Consider the following 22,564-nt stretch of genomic DNA (forward strand, 5'->3'; position numbering starts at 1 on the left):
CAGAAACGTTACATTTTATAACTTTTCCATATGTTGTTCCATGTTTATCAAAAATGTGGTTTAATACTGATACCTAGACAACAGGATTAAACAAGCCAGGTTTACGGGTCCAGGGGTTTAATTTTTTTCTCTGCAGTTCATATGCAGAATTATTATTGCCCGCTTTCACAAGCAGCAAATTATCTATCCGCACGGGCGCCGCTTCTCTCAGTGAGAGATATTACCCATGACCTGCTGTATGTTTGCCCGCTATGACCGTGGTGCTGTAAATTAAATCCCACCCACTAGTTACTGTGTGGATCACGTTATAACACCTGCTTTGTACAGACCTCTACTTGCATTCTTTTGTCATAAATTAATCATACATAATCTTTTCCCCCTAATTTTGGTTCAATTGCAAATATTTTTGTATGAACACAAAGCAACCCAGGCCTAAAATGTAACAGTATATCATTTTTTTTGCTTGGCCAAGACCAAGGGAACTGAACTGAAACAAAGTATAAGTACACCCCTAGACTGTGCAAGCCTAATTTAATCACTGGACTACATGTAGAGTAAAAAGAGTAAAAGGATTTCATCATTATCTTACCCTTGGTTTTGGAAGTCAACAAAGATGTGTTTGTTGTGTTTCCTCAACAGGAAAGAGGCTCCTTAATTAAAAATAGATGCCTGCCGATACTTTCATTAGCGGTTGGCTTTACCCTTCTCTTGGATTGATGTGTTAAGAAGACGATGCGCTCCGTCTCACCTCAGGAGGGGCAAGTGAAAGACCTGCAGGAAAAGTCAGTGAAGTGCTCTGACAAAGTCAGCAGAGAGGAGCCTTTGAAGATCTTTTTCATTTCCTTTTCTTCCTCTTATCTGACTTGCATATTGGCTGGCACACACACTGCCATAACTGCCGCCACGTCTAAAGCGGATTACTAAAGACTAGTTCAAGGTATTTTTAAACGGGAAGAGGCATTGTTTGGGTTCCATTTCATGGCTGCTTTCGAAAATCAGCCAGCTTTATAGACACTGTGACTGAATGAGTGACATACGGTGCGGCAGCCGCTTTTCATATGCTAAGCCATTATATTAGTTGTGAAATCAGTAACCTTTCCACACCCATTGTGCTTTTGCTCAGCATGAGGTTTAATGGAAGTGACTCTAAAAAGCCTGGTTATTTGCCAACAAGAGTTGAAAAAGAAATGGGAATATCTCCAACAGAGATGGAACAGCTACAAAAACTGCACAATGCTGTGCTTTAGAGTCATGGTTCACCCTAGAGGTCTATGACGGATAGCCAGGGGGCACACAATATTTATTTTCTGAGCCAATGTAAAACTTTGATATGAGCCAAAAGAAGCATCATATGAAATAGATGCAATATTGGTGCAGAACAAATGTACAAATGAACATTCAGGAATGCAAAGAAAAACTCTACTTTTGTTAAGTCCTTAAAAGTCCAATTTTGTCGGCAACAAGAGCACAACTTTGTTGTCATTCAACAGTACATTCTTCTCCTTTTTTCCTTACAGATTTTTGGCAGCTAAATCGTGTCCCAGTTCTCAATATGATCAGGAATAATGTGCTTGTATACATCTTTTTGATTCACATACGATTTCCACATCCGCAATCATTTCTCATTTATTTTTCCCCATAGGAAGATATGGCGGAATCAACCATCTAGCAACATCATAGCAATGACCTACCAACCATATAGCAACTACCTGGGAAACTACAGCAACTGCTTAGCAACAGCACTGTAACGACTTAGAAGAACACAGCCACCATCTAGCAACCACGTAGCAAAATCTCAGATACCATTGCAACTGTCTAGCAAATCCACAACTGCAAGGCAACAGGATAGGTGATTGCATAGCAACCACATGGGATCCCATACCAACTGCTTTGCAAATACATAGCAACCCTTTGAAACAGCACAGCCACCATCTAACAAATGCATAGCAACTGCAAAGAAACAATCTGGCACGCCAGATCAGCTGTCAGCTTGACAATATTCTTTGTAGGCACAGGGGTCGACACGGAGAAAAAAATCTAATAAGTAATGTCACATTTACATATTTTAGAGCCATTGTGGTCATTCTAAGTTTTTAAAGGCAAAAACAAAAATAAGCAGTGTTGCTCATGAGATACTTTTTAATATTGCTTATTAGTCATAGAAAAAGGGGAGTGTCACGCCCGCGCCGCCGTGCCCGCCCCAGGGGCGGTCTCGGGCCGCGGCTCACAGGCGATCAAGAACTCCCCCTTCAAAGTCTTGTCATGTTCATGTCATGTTTAGTTATGTTCTGGACTTTTATGTGGAAAAGGACTCTTGTGTTGACACCCATCGTCGCCATCTTGGTTTTAGGTTGTGTTTGACATGTTCGTTCATCGTTTGGTTTATGCTACACCTGTGGGCTGGTGCATTTAAGGAGGGCTAGAGCAAGCAGCCAGTGCCGAGAATTGACTTTAGTTGACTTCTGTCAACTCTTAGTAGCTCTGGTTATCTCAGGTCAACACTGGGTTGGATCTGGCGTCACGTAGTGCTGGCATTATCCGTTGGGCTCTCCAACGGCCTCTGCTAATGTCAGCTAAACCTCCTCGGTCTAGGGACTCAAGTGTGGCTGCCGAACCGCTACTGCCTGCTCACCTTCGGTCATAGAGCACCGTAAGGAGTATCAGGGGCTTGTTCATGGGAGTGCGCTGAACTCTCCTCGCTTCAGTTTTGAAGCTCTCGTCAAGGAAGTCAGCTCTGGTGCGTGCTCTAGTTATCGCCTGTGTTCTGGTAAGCGAGCCCCGTCACTGTATCGGTTCTGTTGTTTGGGTTCGGCAGCGGATCCCTCAGCTCTGGAGGTCCAGTAAGTCTCAGAAGTGCCTGACCCGCGTTGTCTCTCTGTTTCACGGTTTTCCCCAGGCACTGCCTGTAGGTTTAGGTTTTCTGTATCGTTCTGGCTCAGCCCTGGCTTGCTAGCCTCGCCCTCGTCCCTCACCAGCCACAAGTGTGCTCTTTTGTTTACCCAGTTTGGTTGTCACGTTTGTCTTTTGTTTATCGTTAACCCTGCTGCTTTTTCCTTGTTTTCTGCCCTGTTTGAGTTAATAAACTCTCTCGCCTTGGTCCATCCCCTGCGAGTGTTCTCCCTCATTGTCTGACCCAGTGGATCATGACATCATGACTTGTCAGGAAACACATGCACATCAGTCCACAACTTCACTCACTATGTTAGATAAAGAACAGGCATTTCAATTATTTTTAAGGATGACTTTCATAGGACTGAAAAGTGCACTTCCTTTTTTCATAAGAGACACCAAGGCTGCCTGATATGATTCATTTGGTGGAAAAAGCTCAACTTTCCCACTGAGGGCATTCATTTACAGACATAGATTTTCTCTTCAAATCACATTGTTCTCAGAATTCCCACTGTTTCTCCTACACTGCTCAAGGGGTTTGTTAAACATGCATCAGTAGGACATCACCAAATCACATGATCTTGTTTATCTCTGATTGCTGTTGTTACAGAAGACTCTTGTGGCAAATATCCTAAGATTTATTAAACATGTTTTTACAGTAGGTTTGCATTAGTGTTTTGGACATTTAGGTGTCCTGGTGGAGAGGTACATGCAGTTATTTTGTAAGCTACTGTTTTACCATTAAAACAACTATTTACCACTGTTGTACCAATACAAACACTACTGACATTACATAAAAACTGTAGACTCATTGTTATTTTGGATAGTAAATAAAATGGCTGTATTTACATTTTAGAGATCACAAACCCTGTTTCTTATTACCGCCACTGTCTAAATCTCTTTCTTTACATAGCATTATTTCACATTAAAACATTCTAATAACCCTAATTTGCAATGGGGGTCAAATAATTTCAGTTGCCACTGTATATCACCCAAATGTATTGCCCCCTTAGTTTAAATCAACCAGTTAATTCAATTTAGAGTTGAGTTAAATTACATTAACCACACACAGTCATGATTACTGTCTCATCTGTATAATATAAACATTATTTAAATAAAACCTGTCTGGCAATGGGATGTAAGCTGTTTCAGTGTGGAAAAAGTTCTAAAGCCATTGCTGATTCTCTGGGACTCCAGCAAAGCACAGTTATTATCCACAAATGGAAAAAATAGTAGTGAACCTTCCTAGTCACCGGCCTACCAAAATTTCACCAATAGCACACTAACAACTCATCCAGGAGGTCACAAAAGAGCCCACCTGAAGAAAATCTAAATAATTGCAGTTATCACTTGCCTTAGTTAATGTTAACATACGTAATTCCACAATAAGTAATACCATTACCATATACAATAAAATTCACAAAGGCTTGTCTCACATTTGCCCCAAAATATCCCCATAACCCCAAAGACCTTTGGGAGAATATTCTGTGGACTGAAGAGTCAAAGGTGGAACTTCGAAGATTTGAATTAAAACAATAATTTCTCCATGACAATTTAAATGACCTATTGCAAGTTATCACAAATGTTTAATTTAAGTTGTTTCTGCCAAGAGTGGCACAACAGTTTAATGATTTAAGAGGCAATTACTTTTTCCAACATTATCTCACACAGAAATGTCGATAGGTTGATTCCAGTTTAAAAAGACAACCTATTAGGTCATTCCACTGGTTACACACAACCTGTCTGCTGTGTACTCAAAGAAGAATTGAAAACATAGAGCTTAATCTTCTGAATCCTCCATATAATAATTGTATGTTGCCTCATTGCTGAAATCAGTAAGGGCTCTAACCTTACAAACTAAAACTGGAAACTGGAAAAAATTCATAGGTGTTTGCCCAACACAAGGTCAGTTGCTGAGGGTGGCACTTTACTTTGTATAATTTGCATACTTTATAAGTGCTTACTAAATGGGGTTTTGCTTCCATGAGGCTGGAAGCAAGTGTTTAATTCTGTAAATGAGCATACGTTAATAAAACATGAATTTTGTTACATTGGGAGTATTTCAACATCCTATCTCCTCAGCTATTCTGCAGGCCTTTCGTTGTTCAGACAGGATATATATTTTTTATGTTTAAGTTTTTTTAATTGCTTAAAGCAAATAGAAGCAATTCATTTATAGTTGCCTTTTTATGGAATGCCTCATTATTTTGCAACTTATTCATTATCTGTTACATCCGCAGCATATGGTCAATTACTAGAGCCAAAGTTTTGATGTTTCTATTTATGTAAAACAGAACAGGAAACCTGTTGACTCAAAACACAATTATTATAGAAGCTTATTGACATGTTCTAAATTGTATTTTGATGTGGTGGTTTCTTCTTTTTTTGGGACAGGGACATGTAGAGCATCCCTTTAAGCGTGGCGTTAACATTAAAAAGCTAGTTATTATTATGATTAACAAAAGCATTTTTATATATTAGAACATTAGAATATATTAGAATGTTATTTTAAGACAAGAAGTAGAAAGCCAGTGCTTGCTCCAGCATAAAAAATCCTGCACAGCCTAACTCATGTGCCTCTATCCCGTAAGCATTGTCTCAGAATCCAGAGGATGAGGATTTTAGTGGCTGTATTCAGCCCTCTCGAGTGCCACAATGGAATTCTCTCTCTCTCTCTCTCTCTCAGAAATTTGCTCAGGATGCTTCAGGCACACAGTGTTCTATTACACTTTAAAGCATTAACTGAGCGACTTGAGTGTCCTGTCTCTTCAAGATCAGAGAGATACTAAAGCCTGCATTTGCTTTCCACTAACCTTCTCTCAATGGAAAGACAGAGCTCAAAAGGTGAAAGACGAGCATTATCTGAGGAGGGCACTGTCTTTAGGTGGTTAGATGAAGAAGGACAGGGGTGAGATCTTAACAGGCACTGCCAAACAATATAATTAGATTATCCCAGTTCAAAATTCTGATAAGGTTTTATCTGAATGCCACAGATCATATAGCTGATAAATGGCACTCCAGCATTTTTCCCCCTGCATAAGCGATAAAACGTTTGTTGCCTCAAGCCACTCTTAATTCAAGCAATTCAGCAGTAGTATGTCTTACATTTTTAAATATTTGACACAAAGAAGATGGAAAAAAGGCAAATTTTTATGCTATTTTATATTACGCCTTAGAAGTCAAGTTATTGCTTTTGTTTCGCTGTACTATTAAAAAACAAGAAAACCAGGCAAGCCTGGCCTTTTGCCAGATCAGCATCGGCTGCATAAAAACGCCAATAGCATTTCAACAATGGGGAGTTTGGGGCCAAAATATATGCTCTTTATTTTGAAAAAGCTGTGGCAAAAAATGACATCTATTCTATCATGTGATCCCTCCTTGTAAAAGATTTAAGCCTTGCCCTCAGAGCCTTAAGATGCAGGCCACATATTTACTAGTTTGTGAATGTGAAGGGCCCAGAACCTCATGAACATGGCTTGTGATGAACGTTGTGTTAGCAATGCTGGTAAGGCCAGTGGCCAGCGTGGTAATCATGCTAATGTCACAATAGCAATGTCAACCCCACAGTAGCTCGGCGAGATCAACAGTCAATGGTGCTGCAATGCTGGGAGAGGCTGGCAGTCGCTGAGATAACGATGCAGGCCAAGGTCGGAGATTGATGCAGTAGCGTCAAAAATAAAAATAATATAATTAGACCCTGCCGCATGACTCAATGAAGTCATCTCCTCGACAATGTCAGCGACACTGATTAAATATAGATTCAAACATACAAAATCATCTATGTGAGCGGACTTTGTGCTTACAGTGGCTAGTGAGGGACAAAGCTGGAAAACAATAAATCTCATGCTATTCAAACTCTTCTGTCTTCACTTTTCTGTATTGTCTGCACTTTGACTTTGACGCACTTTGAGTCACTGGCCAAGAGTCAACTGCGCATTCCAGGTGTTTTGGAGTTGAGGAATTGACTCCCCAGCAATACATTGAGGTGAATGTACAAATCCATCACAAGATTTTATTTTAAATGTCTGGACCGTTCTAATGCTGGTTTGAGCTAATGACAGAAACCAGTATTAATTTTTTGGGAAAGAACCATCGTTTGCAAATGTTCCCATTTTTTCTAATGGTCTGAGTAAAGAGGGGGGGATTGCGAACTGAAGTTCAGATGTTAAAATGGAATTAAGAGGGATTTTAATCAACAAAAGAAGGAGAATCCACATCCATAGAAATCAAGTCAAAGCTGAATTTCCCTACGAGAAAAAACTAATGCTGCTTTCGTGACAAAACGTCCGTTTTGTAATATTTACCACAGGGAGCAACAGCAGTGAGTTTTACAAATCACATTACCTTTTCTCATATACAAATCCAGCTAATACCCTAAGTTACTATATGGGTACACAACTAGATACAGCCCTTTCTAAACTAGACATGTTTAATGTACTTTAAATGTATTTCTTTGCAGTACATCTACAAAAACTACAATATTGGACCAGTTCCTGTACTAATGCAACTAGGATCAGGCCTAGGGGAAAAGGTTGAACTAAAAGATTCCTACAACACACTGGAACAGAATGTTGGACTAGATCCCATGATTATGCATATATCCAAATTGCAGCACATTGTTTATAAAAGAAGGAAGAGGTCCAGGTACTTTTCTTTCCTTTTAAAGGCCAAGAACCCCAACATCTATCACCACAGACAATACACATAAGAAACAAATATTTGATAATTTTCCCATTTTTTCTATTGAAAAACCTTTAAACAAATATAATCAGAAACAGCGTAACTAGCTTTCTGTCAATAAATAATGCATAAAAATAACACTGCTTTTATTGTGAAACGCACATGCAATCAAAACATTATCAGCTGCATCATCTCCACATTCCAAGAGAAAATATTTACTGATTATCCTATTTTCCTTAGGACTCCAGTCCAATGCGACCATATGACATCATCACAGTGCAACAAAACTGACTAACGAGAAAGAAATTTTAATATGTGCCATGTTTTCTTTTTTACAATAAAAATGCATTGTTATTTGTTTATACATCATACTTAACATTATGATTTACAGTCTTAACAGCTATGGTCCCCTTAAAAAGGAATTAAAATAGACACAAATATATTGGTAAATAAGTATGTACTGGCTGACTAATAAAGAAGGCGAATGCACAACTCAACCGCAGTATCAAATAACTTTGTTTTGCTTTTCATGCTTATAGCTTAAAATATCAGCACTGATAGAGTAATATTCATTGGCCAATTATGATCTTTTTGTACTGTAGAAAAAATGTCATGGCAAACATTTAAATCTCATACTGGGCAAGAAAACTGACAGACAAGATTGCCTCTATGTTTTCACCGCCTACATGAAAGCCCGTTTGGTGCTGATAACATAATTGCTCACCACACACCCTCACCCACACACAAACACACACAATGCGAGAGGCAGAGAAAAACATTGATGAGTTTCCAAAGCCCAGCTGGATTATGCGATCCTGTGGAAGGCTTTGAGATATATATATATATATATAAAAAAGTCAGTAAGATACAGCTTCAATTAATTTCTGGAAATAATTAGTACAGAATAATAGCTCTGTTTGAAATAATATTATTCTTGTCCATCACTGACAGGGCTTCCATAGCAAAGTCACTATAACCTCAACATTCTTACACAAATCTCTAAAATCAGCTTAAAATCAAGAAGTTCTGCATTTGCAGAGAAACCCTTAGATGTCACCAGTGATCACAGAAGTATCTAGGTTTCTAAGAATTTTGATAACACATATTTGTCATTTGTAACTTATTAAAGCAAATATGTAAATGAGGTGGAAATTGCAGATTGTGAACAAAATATCTATTAAGATAAGATAAGATAAGATACGATAATCCTTTTTTAGTCCCGCAGTGGGGAAATTCTCAGTGTCACAGCAGAAAGGGATAGCAAGACACTCAGTTACAAAAATGTAGATAAATAATTTGCACTATATACACAATATAAGTAAGAATTAAAAAAGCAATAACAATATTGCTCATTGAATTATGTTTTCATTTACATGAGAAGTTATGTGTACAGTGTTTGATTTGTGAACATTTCAAATGACATTTGCATTACATATTAAATTATTTTTTTTTATCTTTTTTGAGATTGTTTTAAAAAATCTTGAACAAGTGTATAATTATATTTAATTAGTATAAAAAAACAACAGTAAAAATGTTGGACATCTAAAGGTCAACCCTTGCTCATTTTCAATATGGAATGTGTGAGGGTAAGCACCATACCAAGGAACCAGCAGCACAATATAAAACAATTACCCAGGTTATATAAAGACTGCAATCATTTAGCATGGGTCTGTAATTGGCATAGATTTACTGACATACCTGAGTTCCTCTTGGAAATGTATTTTAGATTGACACAGGCAGCAGAACTGATAAGAAGAAACATGAATGCTGCAGGCTTCATCTTTTGGTCTTGTATAGCTGCAAGAAACAGAAAGACAGAAGACCAGAGTAAGGAGAGAGAGTCATATGATGGAGCCTGATCTCCTTTTAACACATTCTCTTTTTGAAATGCCACAGCCCCAAGAATTTACCTCTGTTCTGATTTCTTTTGAATAGATTGAAAGATACTAAGCTTAGAACTGGCATTTCACTTCCATCTCGAAGATTGATCTTTTCCCTTTTGTTTCCATTTTATCAACCAAGGTAGATAACAAAACATATACTGGAGTAGAAATATACAGAGTCATAGAAATAAACATAACAAACCTAACAAACCTGCTGCTGTCAGTATAAGATTACATACAACAATAATTAACATTAACAAACAAACAATTTTTTTTATTGCAACTGTAGTGTCAGAGAAACCATTACAATAAGTTGTTATGCTTTTTTAAAAAAGAAATAAACGTACATATAGTAGTTTAACAGTAGAAAGATTAAATAACTAAATGTAAGTTGATGTATTCGTACCATTATCAAACCATGTTATATACGCCATGGGACGCTATGCGCACAATTGTACAAGGAAAACATGTTTCACCTAGTCTATAGTTAAATGTGTTAAATGGAGCATAATTTAAACGCATTTAACTAGCACCAAATTTAAACGCATTTAACTAGCATTAAAATATTGTCTTGTGGTGGGGTTGTTACTTTTTGGCCATTGTAAAAATAAGATTTGTTCAATTCTACCAGCAACGCAACTCATTTAATTGAAAGTAGAACTGACTGGATGGCAACTGGACAGCTCTAAAAAAAAGTTACGTTTACAAACTTGCATACTCATTTACGAACTTGTTTTTTTTTTTTTTTTACAAATAAATTTATATATTATATATATATATATATATATATATATATATATATATATATTTCTCACATAAATAGCTTTATACATCATTTTCAAAAGACTGGCTCTGCACACTTCATATTGGTGAAGCCCTAAGAGGTGAGCAGAAGTGATTTAGGGTGCCTCTTGTACAGCTTGTACCACATTTTACCACCTCATTTTCAGTTTACTGTCAAAAATATCTTTGAAATGAATTGAAGACAGTATTTTTTAAAGTGTGTGCATTGACTCACTTTAGATAGTAGATACTGAGAAGTTTGTTGCATTCATTAAGTGATTGAGGCTTTCAGATATGAACAACATAATTAAAAGTAACAGTCTTAGTTTTAATCTGGGTTCATTAAATGCATGAATTAAATGACTGCCCAGTATACAAAAAGAAAAACCTTAAAATTTCCAAAAAAACAATCTCCAATCCTCACTGACTTTCAATATTAATGCCCTGGCTAGCAATATAAATTAAATCTCCCAGTCATCAAACAAGGCTGCCATCGGTTTGTGAAGTGTGACACACAATGCACCATACACAAATAAAGAAAAGCAATAGTTATAACTACTTCTCAGCTATCATACAGAAAAAAACAAAATTATTGGTTTTCCATATACAGAAACTAGTTGTTTTTTTCATATATTCATCATGCTTCTACCATAGTAAGGTGTTTCCTATTTATAAAATGAACTGTTAATTGGCCATTTTGTCAGATATACAAATATCGAAAAAAACATGATTAAATTGTGGTTGCACATAAAATAGGTATACAATTGGTGGGGGTAGCTTCCATTGCAGCACAGTAGCTTCCATTGCAGCACAGTTTATCACCTTTACCCTATCCATTAAGGAAAATATATTTTTCCATTCTCAGCAAAGCAATTAAAAAGAATGTGTCTACTGGTAAAAAAAAAAAAACAGTTTATCAGTAATAAAAAATCACCTGATGGTGATTGTGCAGGATAAGGATTGGAAAGTGTTTTCTGCATGTCAGCAGTTTGCAACAAAGACACTGCTAGGATAAGAATAGTCCAACCAACCAGAAATAACCAGCCAATAGTGGTCCTGTGGTCAGTAACTGATCATTAAAGAAAGGCTAGAGAATGAACACAAATTGTGCATTGAAAAAGATGAGCTGTAGTCTTTAACTAGACACCCACAAGGTGTAAATGTACTTGTCCAAGAGGAAGCACTATGAAAGAAAAAGCTTTTCAAAAAGTGATGAACTAATAAAAATACATTTTCTAACAGGCTAATGGGCTTTTTAACTCAATCCTTATGAGAATATAAACTATGACTTCCTAGGTTGTGGAGACTGCTTTTAAGCCTGGCCTCAAGCCTTGCAACAAACTAGAGATGGAATTACGCACAAAAAGCCAATGACTTCAGGGCTACAATCTCTGAAAAACACACACTTAGTCTAAAAAGCACATGCATTCTCTCACAAATACACTCAAACATTTTTCAAACACTGAGTGCAAAAGTAGTTCATCTAAAATGCATGAGGCAGATGAAAAAACACATAGCTCACCACAGAAAGCCCTGACTCACCGCTACCCAAGCACTCTCAGCAGGCACACAAATACCATCCAAGAAGGACTCAATGATGCCTTTATTAGTCAGCAATCATTGCCATAATTATTTACTTCACATTAACATGTTTAATATATATTATAGTGCATTTTAAGTGTTCCACAATTCTTTTATAGATTAGTTTGTGTTAATAAATATATTAATTTTGCAGAATCTTCTTTAGCATTCTGTAAATAGACACAAAGTAAGACAGTAATTGTTTCTGCTATTGTATGAAAATCAAACGAGTGCTTTATATTCCTTTTGTGTTGTCATAAAACCCTTAACTTTAGCAAGTCCCTTGACACACCATGTAAGAAGACAGATAAGCACAGTGTGCCCCTCACATGATCTATGATTCAAGTCAACCAAAATGAATGATGACAAAAATAACTCATCATTGTTCCTTTCCCTTTAAGGGGATAAAAACAGTTAATAGTCACGTTTCCTAGCAATTAACTCTCATTTTGACGAATGTTTAATCCTTGCACAATATAATTTAGCACTTTTGAAACTAAATGTTTTGAAAATATCTGATTGTGATTTTATGCATTTAGAAACACAACAGGATTTGCAGTGGGACATAATTCAACTTGATTATTTAATTTTAAAAAAGACTTTGACAATCATTTCAGTGCTCTTTGGATATGTATTCATGTATTCATATGTATTATTTTATATGTGCTATAAAATCTTCTAGTTGACAAAGATGACTAATAAGCCTTAATGAGGATGCAATTGACTCAAGTGTTGACCTCTACTGTGAATCACTGAAAAGTTCCCATTCTTTGTATAAAATGACCCCTCAAATTCAAGTACCCTGGGCAAACACGTGAATCAGAAGGGAATATTTGACAAAAATACTAAACAGCATTCTAATTCTAATTTCAGACAAAGTCTTAGGCATGATAGGAAAAGATAGAAAAGATAGGAGAGATAGGAAAAAGCTACTAAATATTATCTATGTGTCTAAATATCTCAGCAAATGGAAGCTGCATCATACCGCTCAAACACTGTCCAAGCCTAGACCCGTTTTTTTTGTATGTGTGTAATGTGAATTAGTATTCTTGGTAAAAAAAAAAATCAGAGTTCACTTCCCAATTTGTTCTACAGAGGTATAACATGTTCACTCACAGTGTGTATCTGATTAAAAGTGAATATGCTTTTGAATACAGCATGGTAGCGTTAATAGAATATGCAAACTAACTGCCAATGATAAAAGCTGAATTTCATCCAAAATTACTTTTCTTTAGTGTAGTCTACTATTATGCTTAGAAAACATTGTGGCTGACTATGAGATACTTTCTTGGAAAATGATTACTTGAGACAGAGAAAAAGTCACAGGTGCCAGTAAGTTTACACGCTTTCATACAGAAGAAGAACTCACAAGGGACCAAGAAACTATTTGACATTTCCAAGTCTTTGAAAAAGACTTCATTTCACATTTTAGAGGAGTAAAACCATAGTCTGAAATGACACTCCACATTTTTTTTATATCAAAACAGAGAGGGGATATTTATAAGACTGCCCCCTGAAAGTCCCAGATAAGAGTAAGTTTTAAGTCAGTTTGCGTTTCAAAAACAGGATGAAACCATAGATTTTCTGAGTGCCACATACATTGTCTATATGAAAAAGGAACAAAGATTCAAATCTTCATACTGAACAGCCAAATCCGACATAATTCTGCAGATCAAAGGACTACTTAGTAACAACTGTGCAGAATTGTTTTTTTTTTAAATGGTGTAAATACAACAAAGCAACACTCATTTACTTCAATAGAAACATCTACTTCTACTGACACTCTCCAGCCACTTTATGAGATCCACCTTTCTCACAGGTCCATTATTTAGCAGCACAGTTGCACAATGTTGTCATTCACAGGCATTAACTTGTCCTGCCAGTGTACTGCATTTTGACAATAGGTTGATTGTTCTTCAGATATAATTTGTATGGTTCACCTTTCCCAGCACACTGCAAAATGGCAGGCTAGTGTTGTGGTACTCACACATTTCCTTACATTTTAAACCAGAAGAACCTCTTTTCTGTGTAAAGTGTGCTCCTGTAACCTGGTACAGCCATGTGCACATATGTGTCACACCTCTAAGGCTACATTCACACATGGCAAAAAACAACAACTGAATGAGACATTTTCAATTCCGATTTGGGACACTTTCGTATGTGATGATAAAATCTGATACATATGCAATATGTGGATATCTCAACAGCCAGATCAGAATTTGCAACTTCTGTATCAATCCAACATTGGATCAATCCAACACATGGTGAAGAGAAAATGGACTGACATAAGTGAGGGAAGAAACATATTTTGAAGGCCTTTTTTTAGGCAAATGCGATCACAGATGGATGTGGTTGCAGTGTAGAAAGGAAATGCAGGAAATCTGCAGACAAAGTCCAAAAAAGCACAGTTGGTTTTGCTTTCTCCGGGTGGGTAGATAGTTCTCGCTCCTCACATCACTTTAGTGTGATGCTGATTGATTGCTCAGGGGTCGTACTCTGCACTTTCTTCTGAGCATGTTGGCTGCCTGGTGACATTACATTGGTGGCAGTTCGAAAAGAGGCAGTGGCCAGTTGTGTTGAAGGAGGCATGTGTCAGTCCCCACCCTCCCAGTTACAGGAGCATTACATATGTATCAACAAATGGGTTGGGTAATTGGTAATCTAAAATTGGGGAGGATATAAACCAAGGAAGGGCTGAATATGTATGATATAGGTCTCAATAAATAGACTGTACGAACATCCTAAAAAACATCAGATTCATCAGAGAGACAATCGGAGTTTGACCACTAAACCAGCTGTGTGAATATAGAAAAAGTATGTAGAAAAGATACTCCCACTTATGAGAGACGGGTCCAAAAAATAACGCAGAAAATACTCTACCTCTCTGATGGGTGGTTTCTTGTATGAAACTGATGTGGGTTCTCCTAATAGTTAAAATGTCACTTTATATAGACAACATTTTAACAGCAATTAACTCTTGAAAGTAGTGTTGCACCGATACCGATACAGTATCTTAAATAGTTATTACCATTAAACAGACATTTAATGGAACTTAAAGCACTTTTTCTTTCCATGTGGTGTTGTTAAGTTTAAACAGCTTGTTTTAAGGCCAAAACAAGTTCTTGTAAATAAATATGAATTTTGAACACCAAATAAAAAGCTGTTTGGTCATACTTAGCAAGATTATGCTGCCATACTTGCTGACTGCATTGTGGTGATTTTTATTGTTTCATAGCTCTGAAATGTTTCAAATGTGCAGTTACTCAACTGGTACATGCTGTTCTTTTTAAGGATTATCAGGATTTACACACAAGGACAAAATTGTTGGTACCGCTCAGTTAATGAAAAAAAACCCACAATGGTCACAGAAACAACTTGAATCTGACAAAAGTAATAATAAATAAAAATTCTATGAAAATGAACACATACAAATCTGACATTGATTTTAAACCATGTTTTAACAGAATTATTTTAAAAAGTAAACTCATTAAACAGGCCTGGACAAAAATGATGGTACCCAAAATGACCCAAAACACACAGCTAAAAACACCCAAGAATGGCTAAGAGGACTATTATGGCTAACATAGGACATTGGACTATTCTGAAGTGGCCTTCTATGAGCCCTGACCTAAATCCTATTGAGCATATTTGGAAGGACAACTGGAGCAGGTCAAAATACCTAGTGAGAGGTGCAGAAGTCTAATTGACAGTTGCAGGAAAACATTAAGTTAAGGGTACCATCATTTCTGTCCAGGCCTGTTTCATGAGTTTATTTTTAAAAATAATTCTGTTGAAGCATGGTTGAAAAGCAATGTCTGACTTCATTTTCATAGCATTTTTATTTATTATTACTTTTGTCAGATTCAAGTTAGACCACTTGCCAGTCATGACAACCCAAACTGTGCATCAACACAGGATATATAACTTTTAACTACACACCTAGAAGGTGTATCCACAAGAATTCTTACAAGTATAGCACTTTTAGCAGCCAAACGCAATGTGCAGTTTCTGTTCCTTTCCTTCTAACTGTGTTTAGTTGAGTAGCCAGCAGAGAATCTGAGGGCACCACCTTAACCCAACCAAAGCATGCAGACTTTTGTACACCACTCTAATTCCCTTTCATCCTTTGTGATACACAGCCTGCCCTGTTCAATACCCGACTGAAAGAGCAGTATGTTAGTCTAGCTTTTCTGACTGCATAAAAGGTGACCTCTTGCACAGGATACACTCTGCAGCCTCCTTTGGGATTCTCCTCTGTATTTTTGACTTAGACAGAAAGGATTTGTGGGACTGGGATTGTCTATCTTTAGGCCTTATCCTAAAGGCACATTTACATTTACATTCATTTACAGAGTTCCGGGAGACCATTTCATGAATTCCTCTGGCAACAGTGTAAAAATTCAAACCAAAAGTCAGTAACAATGTATGACAATGTACAGGTCACCTCAGATGATCACGTAAATTTAAAGACTTAAGATTTTCTTCACTGATAAAACGCTGATAAAAGACCTGACTTGGCTTTGACATGGTATTAATAACTTGATTTAGACATGATACAGATGAAATAACATGATACAGACATAAAATAACTGTTTTTGGAAATTTGGAGTATTCTTTGTTGAAACATGATTTGATGATTTCTGTTCCAATGCATGCAAATGTGGCAACCCGTCAGAAAGGGGCAGACCAGCAGAGACCAGTGTACAAAGATTACAGCAGTAAAAAGAAAATGTAATAAGCAAGGTCTGCAGATCATCAATCATGATACATCCAACTTCATCCACAAAAAAAGTATGTGACTGTGGCTTTTAGCTAATGTAAATTATGGGCAAGGCGAACATTAGCAACATAATGAACATAAACTAACATTAATATTGATTAATATTAATAAGACTAAATTGGTCTTTAATATGTAGGGCTTCTGACATGCTGGTAATATTTGTAATATATTGAGTCCTAGATACACTGTCGGTTATTATTTCAGTCTTAATCTCACAGGTCTAAACTATGGCTGTGACCAAAATAGATCCTTAATCCCTTATTATTATCATTGTATTATTTATGGGGGAACTAAATTGCTGTAAAACATATGAATCAATACATTAATTTGGACACTTTCTCATAATTAGCCTGCATCAGTGTTCATCAGGTGTGTGAACACAGCTTTCATGTTTAAGCGAGACAGAAGTTTCTTATAAGAACACACTCTGTAAAAATTTGAAAAGCGCAAAGGTGAGAAAAAGTACCACAAGGAACCACATTTAATTGCTGGTTAATGACTACAATGACTTACAGGTATTGTCTCTGTTTTATGATGCAAAATGATGAATGCATTATACTGCATAATAATGAACATAGAGTCATGCAGTAGGTGTTTTGTACTTCACACAACCACCTTAACAAGACTTCAGACATTTCACTACTTCTATGGTGTCTCATAGATGGATCATAAAAATGTCTGTAGAGGTGTACCAGCCCTGCAAGTGTTCATTCAAATTTGTCTACTGTGAATGAATTGCAGGGGCAGTGAGTGGGGCAAATATGCAGGGTGCAATCAAGTGAGCTTCATTTTTGTGACGTGCGCACCCTCGTGCCAGGTGCAATGCATCAAGTATTTTGTAAAGGGTCTCTTTTTTTTGTTTTACTGTGTAGCGCTGCTGCTGCTACTGTTTAACCAGAGAAGCAGGTCATTCAATATATGTGACCAACAATGTTTACTAGAAATCAGATTTCACAGATGATTGTAGGGAAGATTGAAGAGCCTCAAAATCAATCTGAAATTCTTTACGCATTTTGTGGTCTGCTCTTGGGCTGAACTTGCTAGGACGACCTAGCCTGGCCATGTTGGCAGTTGTTCCACTAATAAATGATTTAGCGGACAGTGAAACCGCTGATTTCTAACTGTTCTGAGATTTTTAAAAATCCCTTCCCAGACTAACCTTCATCTACAACCTTCTTTCTGACGATCTCATAGAATTCTTCATAACTGACAAAAAATTAGAAAATGGAGTTAGAGCATCATCATTTTGAATACGTTGACTTATAGCATGGACTTGACTTGATTTGTTCTTGATTTGCTCGAATTGTACCACAGTAACCTGGGACTTGCTTGGAAAACAAACGTATTGCATTGAATTTTTGTAGCTTTAATGTAGCCCAGCAGCTGGCATATTGACTATGTCACAGTTAAAACCTAGCCAATGGGTTAATTAGCAGCATTAATTAATTAATTAGACGCTGATTAGAATAATTAACAGAACCTGAGGAAGCAGATTAGAACAGATTCAGTCAAACAGCTTTTCTACAGGCAACAGTGCAGAGTGCCACCTGACAGAAAATGAAAATATTATCAGCAAATATTAGTAAAATGCAGTCAAAGTTACAGAACAAAAAACAAAACAAAAACTAGTCAAAATTTGTTTTAATTCAAGTAAAAACAATTACTATTATAAACTGAACTGTGGATGTGTGTCTGTTAGCCCTTTTTATACATTTATTGTTAATCAATTTATAGTTGTTTATAGATGTTTGATATTAACCTGCCATTTGAGTTACTGCTTAGCTTTGTTAGTTAATTAGATGTCTCCTAATATTTGGCATGTTACTTTAAATAAGGTGTTGTTTTCGAGTCTGAAATGTTTTATGTGTTGTGTCTGTAAAAGTTGTTTTTTCTAACTTTACAAATGTCAAGGTTGGGACAAACTGGTTTAATAATATAAATATTTTGTTATTTATTTGTATGCAAATTCTTTATTGGGTAAATTCTGCCACACACACGCTCAAGTAGCTTCTTAAAGGTACGATACGATACGATTCTGAAGAAGTCAACAGCAAATCAAATGCACCCTCCACCGTCCAAATGCCTTACCACTGTTTACACGTGTCTTTGCCCTTGCCTGATCTAAGATCTTTTTGTTCATCAGATCTTTTGGTTTTTGGTTGTTTCTCTGCCATCTGTTCTTGACAATGCATATTGTTCAACATGTAGCATGTGCCAGATACACAGTCTACCCTGCCCCTCTCCTTCCACCATTCTGTGCATGAGCACAAATGCCCCCCTGTTTCTGATTGGCTGAAACAGTGTTGTGTTTCTCAGTTCAAACCATTGTGTGTTTCCTATTTGCAGAGCCAGTGCAGAGTATGAACAATGGACTTTTCCAGCACACAGACCAGAGAGCAAACCATGTGGAAACATTCACTGAAATTGGATTGAAATGGTATATAGTGCCTTAATATTGCCTCATATGGGTTGGTTCTGGTTGTTAACTCTTGTTTAAGTTTAAATCCCTGAAAGTTTATCCCTTGCTTGTTGGATTTTTACAAGCTGCAGAGCTAAAACTCTTATTTGTCTTGCTCAACAGTTAATGTTATATCTATTTTGTCCAGTAAAACATTATAACAAAAGAGTGAGAACAGAAAAAAGATATTTAATGTTCTCTTCTGCATCATTTCATAGGACTAGTTGTTCTCTCTTAGTATTGTGACATAATGTAGTTTAAAGCAACATTATGTATTTGATATCAACTTCAAAATCATTGGGATGCTACACTGTCTAGTGTAGCATCTCGGGACTTGGCTAACTGTTTGCTGCTAACTACACTTTGTAACTTTGGTGAAGTGGGCAGGACAGCATAATGGTGAGCACTGCATAACGCTTGCAATTCGTATTTGTGTAAAATAATGTAACATAAGCTTCTTTCACTTTCAGTTACAGTATATACAGTACAGTATGTTCTTGTCTAAAAATGCATGCATAAAGAATGTCCTTTAAAGAGGTGACTCAAAGCATGAATAATAATACTTCCCGACTGTAGAGGGAGCCCAGGAGCAAAAAGCACCTTGCATGATGCCGCTTTTTTTCTGATTATATCCTTAATCACCCAAAAAAGCATATTGTGATGTAATCCATCATGATAAGGATAGAATATCATATCATGCTCATACCTTGTGCCAAATGTGACACTTTTGTTTTAACACTAGTTCCTTCTAGTGCCACACTCGAAAACAGCACCTCACTAACAACATAGCACAACACTAGCACATATTTTATGTGCATAGCTGCTGTATGTATATACTGATTACATAGATTACATTGACTGACATAGGAGTGTATTGCAAAATGCACAACAGCAGCACATTTTCAGTCTTGACACACTTCCAGTCTAAAAATGTACGTTTGCACTTTGTTTAACTTTAGAAATTCAATCTCATGTTAAATTTGTTTTGGACATTGTTTTTGGTTTGATATTTTTTAACTGTCTCACAGTATATATCCCGCCTCTAACTGCAGTGTGTTTTTGCCAGATGTTCATAAAGAATGTGCCCGGTATGAGGACCAAAGCACATTAAGCACAACACACACATTAATCCAGCAAAAGGAGTACATACAAATCACAGTGACCACAGCAGAAACTTAATTGCTGCCACAACTTCATCCTTCTAGATGCTAACTGAAGTTACAGAGAAAAATATAAAAACAACTTAGTGACTGGGCCCAGTATTTTGCCAAACTGCTATTGACAGCAACATAATTTACAATGGTTTTATATTTGCTTAAACTTTATTGAATTATTTTTTTGGCAGTTTTTGCTAATTTCATTTTTGCGAATCTCATTTTCCTTATAGTTTCCAGGTTGTTTTTGTTATTATGCTTTTAAGATTGATGGCACATAAATTATCTTTGTTGTGATTCTGACTAAGGATGAAACACTTCGGTGTGAGTAGGTAGGGTAACCTGCTGCAGGCTGAATAAGCAGATATATGCATCGTTTAAAATAGGATGCATTTTAATAATAATAAATACTTTACTACATGTGTTTTATTACTAAGAAGAAAAAAATATATAGTTATAGTTTGATTCGTCATCAGGCCAGGTTGGATCAGAGCTCAGCTTGAACAACAATGTAAATTGAGACAAACAATTATCATTTTTAGAATTATCACGATAATCATAAGCATAATCTAAATTTAGTGGCAAAGTATTACATGTGACCGCAGAGACTTACTTTATAGCTCACATTTTAACTTGGCTTGTTTCTAATATTACTTATTCATTAATATTGATCCCTTCACTCTTAGAATTTCTTTTATTTCACCAAAAATACTGATGTACCACAATGTACCACAAAGCAAATCTCAAAGCAGAAAAAAAGTTTCTTTCATTTGCATGTACCAAGGCATTTTTTTTCAGCCTGTAAATGTCTTCTGGAGTACAACAAAACATAATGTAATGATTTTTAATAAATCATATATGCCACTAACTGTAGTTTAGAATGATTGTTCAAAGGGAATTGTTAAACAAAAGAGGGAAAAAAAGTCTGGCATGTGAAAGAAGATGAAAGCACAATAATTTGCATCATATATTATTGTAATAATTTTTTATATCTACTCAAATCTGAAGCTGTTATATGGTGTTTTGTGGTTTTTATATGAGGTTATTACAGCCTCCAAAATGTGATAAAATTCAATATGGATGAAACAACATTATTAATTTTTTCTTCAGTGTACTTCCATCCTTTACAGTGTGTGCACATGTCAGCGCCTCTCACAGTGCTTGTGTGTGCTGTTAACCGGCAAAACCCTATTAAGCCCTCTTTCCAGGTATACAGTCATGAAACATTCAAAAGATTCCTCCTTTCAAACTGTCCCCAGAATATATATATATATATATATATATATATATATATATATATATATATATATATATATATGCAATGGCAAAGTTCTTGGCAGCACTTGAGTTTGCAGTCAAGATTTTAGTCCTCCACTGTTTCTATACAACAATGCTCAGAATCCCCTGGTGCCTGCAGTCAGTGGCTCCTTCATCATCTCTGCCCTTGCTCTAAAGGAATGCTTACCATTTTAAAGAGGCCTTTTATTGCAATTCACACCAATGCAAGCAAGGCTTTTCACATTTAGACCTATTTCAAAATAAATCACCTGCAGATACAGTGCTTGAGATCTCTTCAGTGAGATGGGTTGCCAAGCTGTTTTTACTCAGTAAGAATTACTGTGGGTACAATCCCCAGGAGAGTGCAGGTATAAGTGAAATCTAAATTGAGGTATAATGTTAAGGATTGTCTCTATTTCAAGCCTAGTAAAGTCATTGCTTGAACACTTAGTCTAGAATCGCAGACAATTTTGTTCCAGTCTACACGTCCAAGAGAATACATCAGTCAACTACAGCGAACAGGGCAACGATGTCAGTGAATGCTCATTAGTGCTTTAAATTGCAGTGCCGCTGAACACTAATTAGGTAAAAGATTAAATATTTGTAATAGTCCACTTTTCCTTCCAGCGTGGCATGTCAAAATGTATAATTGAAACTGATGATTTATTTGCATTTCCAAAGAATTTTACGATGGCTCTGTAAGCGCATGTCTGCCTTAGGCAGTCTGCTGCTCGAAACTCGCTGGTGCAAGATCACATGGAGGCGTGCCGTGGGCTACTAGCAGGGCTGGAGAAAAGGACAGTGGTTTACTGTCTCTGTGAGCTTGTCCTGTGGGGGTGATTTGCAGTGCAGCCATCATCTCAGCCATCTCTCAGCCATCACTCCCTGCTGCTGCAGTGAATGCACTGGCGGTCAAGAGCGAGCATCCCACCATCTGCTACTGCACCAGGGTTGAAAGAAGCCCATAGAGACGCGCCCTCACATTTCCACTACTGCCATCTCAATTCAGCCATTTCAGACCCATAGACAGCCTTCGTAGCAAGCTGATATGACTAACAGATGACTAAAGGCACACAAG

At 36.7% G+C, this 22,564-nt stretch overlaps 1 protein-coding gene across 1 annotated transcript in view; it reads right to left on the reverse strand.

Moving 5' to 3' along the window:
* Positions 1–22,564, reverse strand: part of il1rapl2 (interleukin 1 receptor accessory protein-like 2) — a 244,302-nt gene that overhangs the window by 201,156 nt on the left and 20,582 nt on the right. The window contains exon 2 of the mRNA XM_072663356.1: positions 9,268–9,366. Within this exon, the coding sequence (XP_072519457.1) occupies positions 9,268–9,349 (82 nt within the window). The 5' untranslated portion in view covers positions 9,350–9,366. The remainder of the gene's footprint in view (positions 1–9,267; positions 9,367–22,564) is intronic.

This window comes from Salminus brasiliensis, chromosome 19 (assembly GCF_030463535.1).
Source record: "Salminus brasiliensis chromosome 19, fSalBra1.hap2, whole genome shotgun sequence".
In the NCBI taxonomy this organism is placed as follows: Eukaryota; Metazoa; Chordata; class Actinopteri; order Characiformes; family Bryconidae; genus Salminus; species Salminus brasiliensis.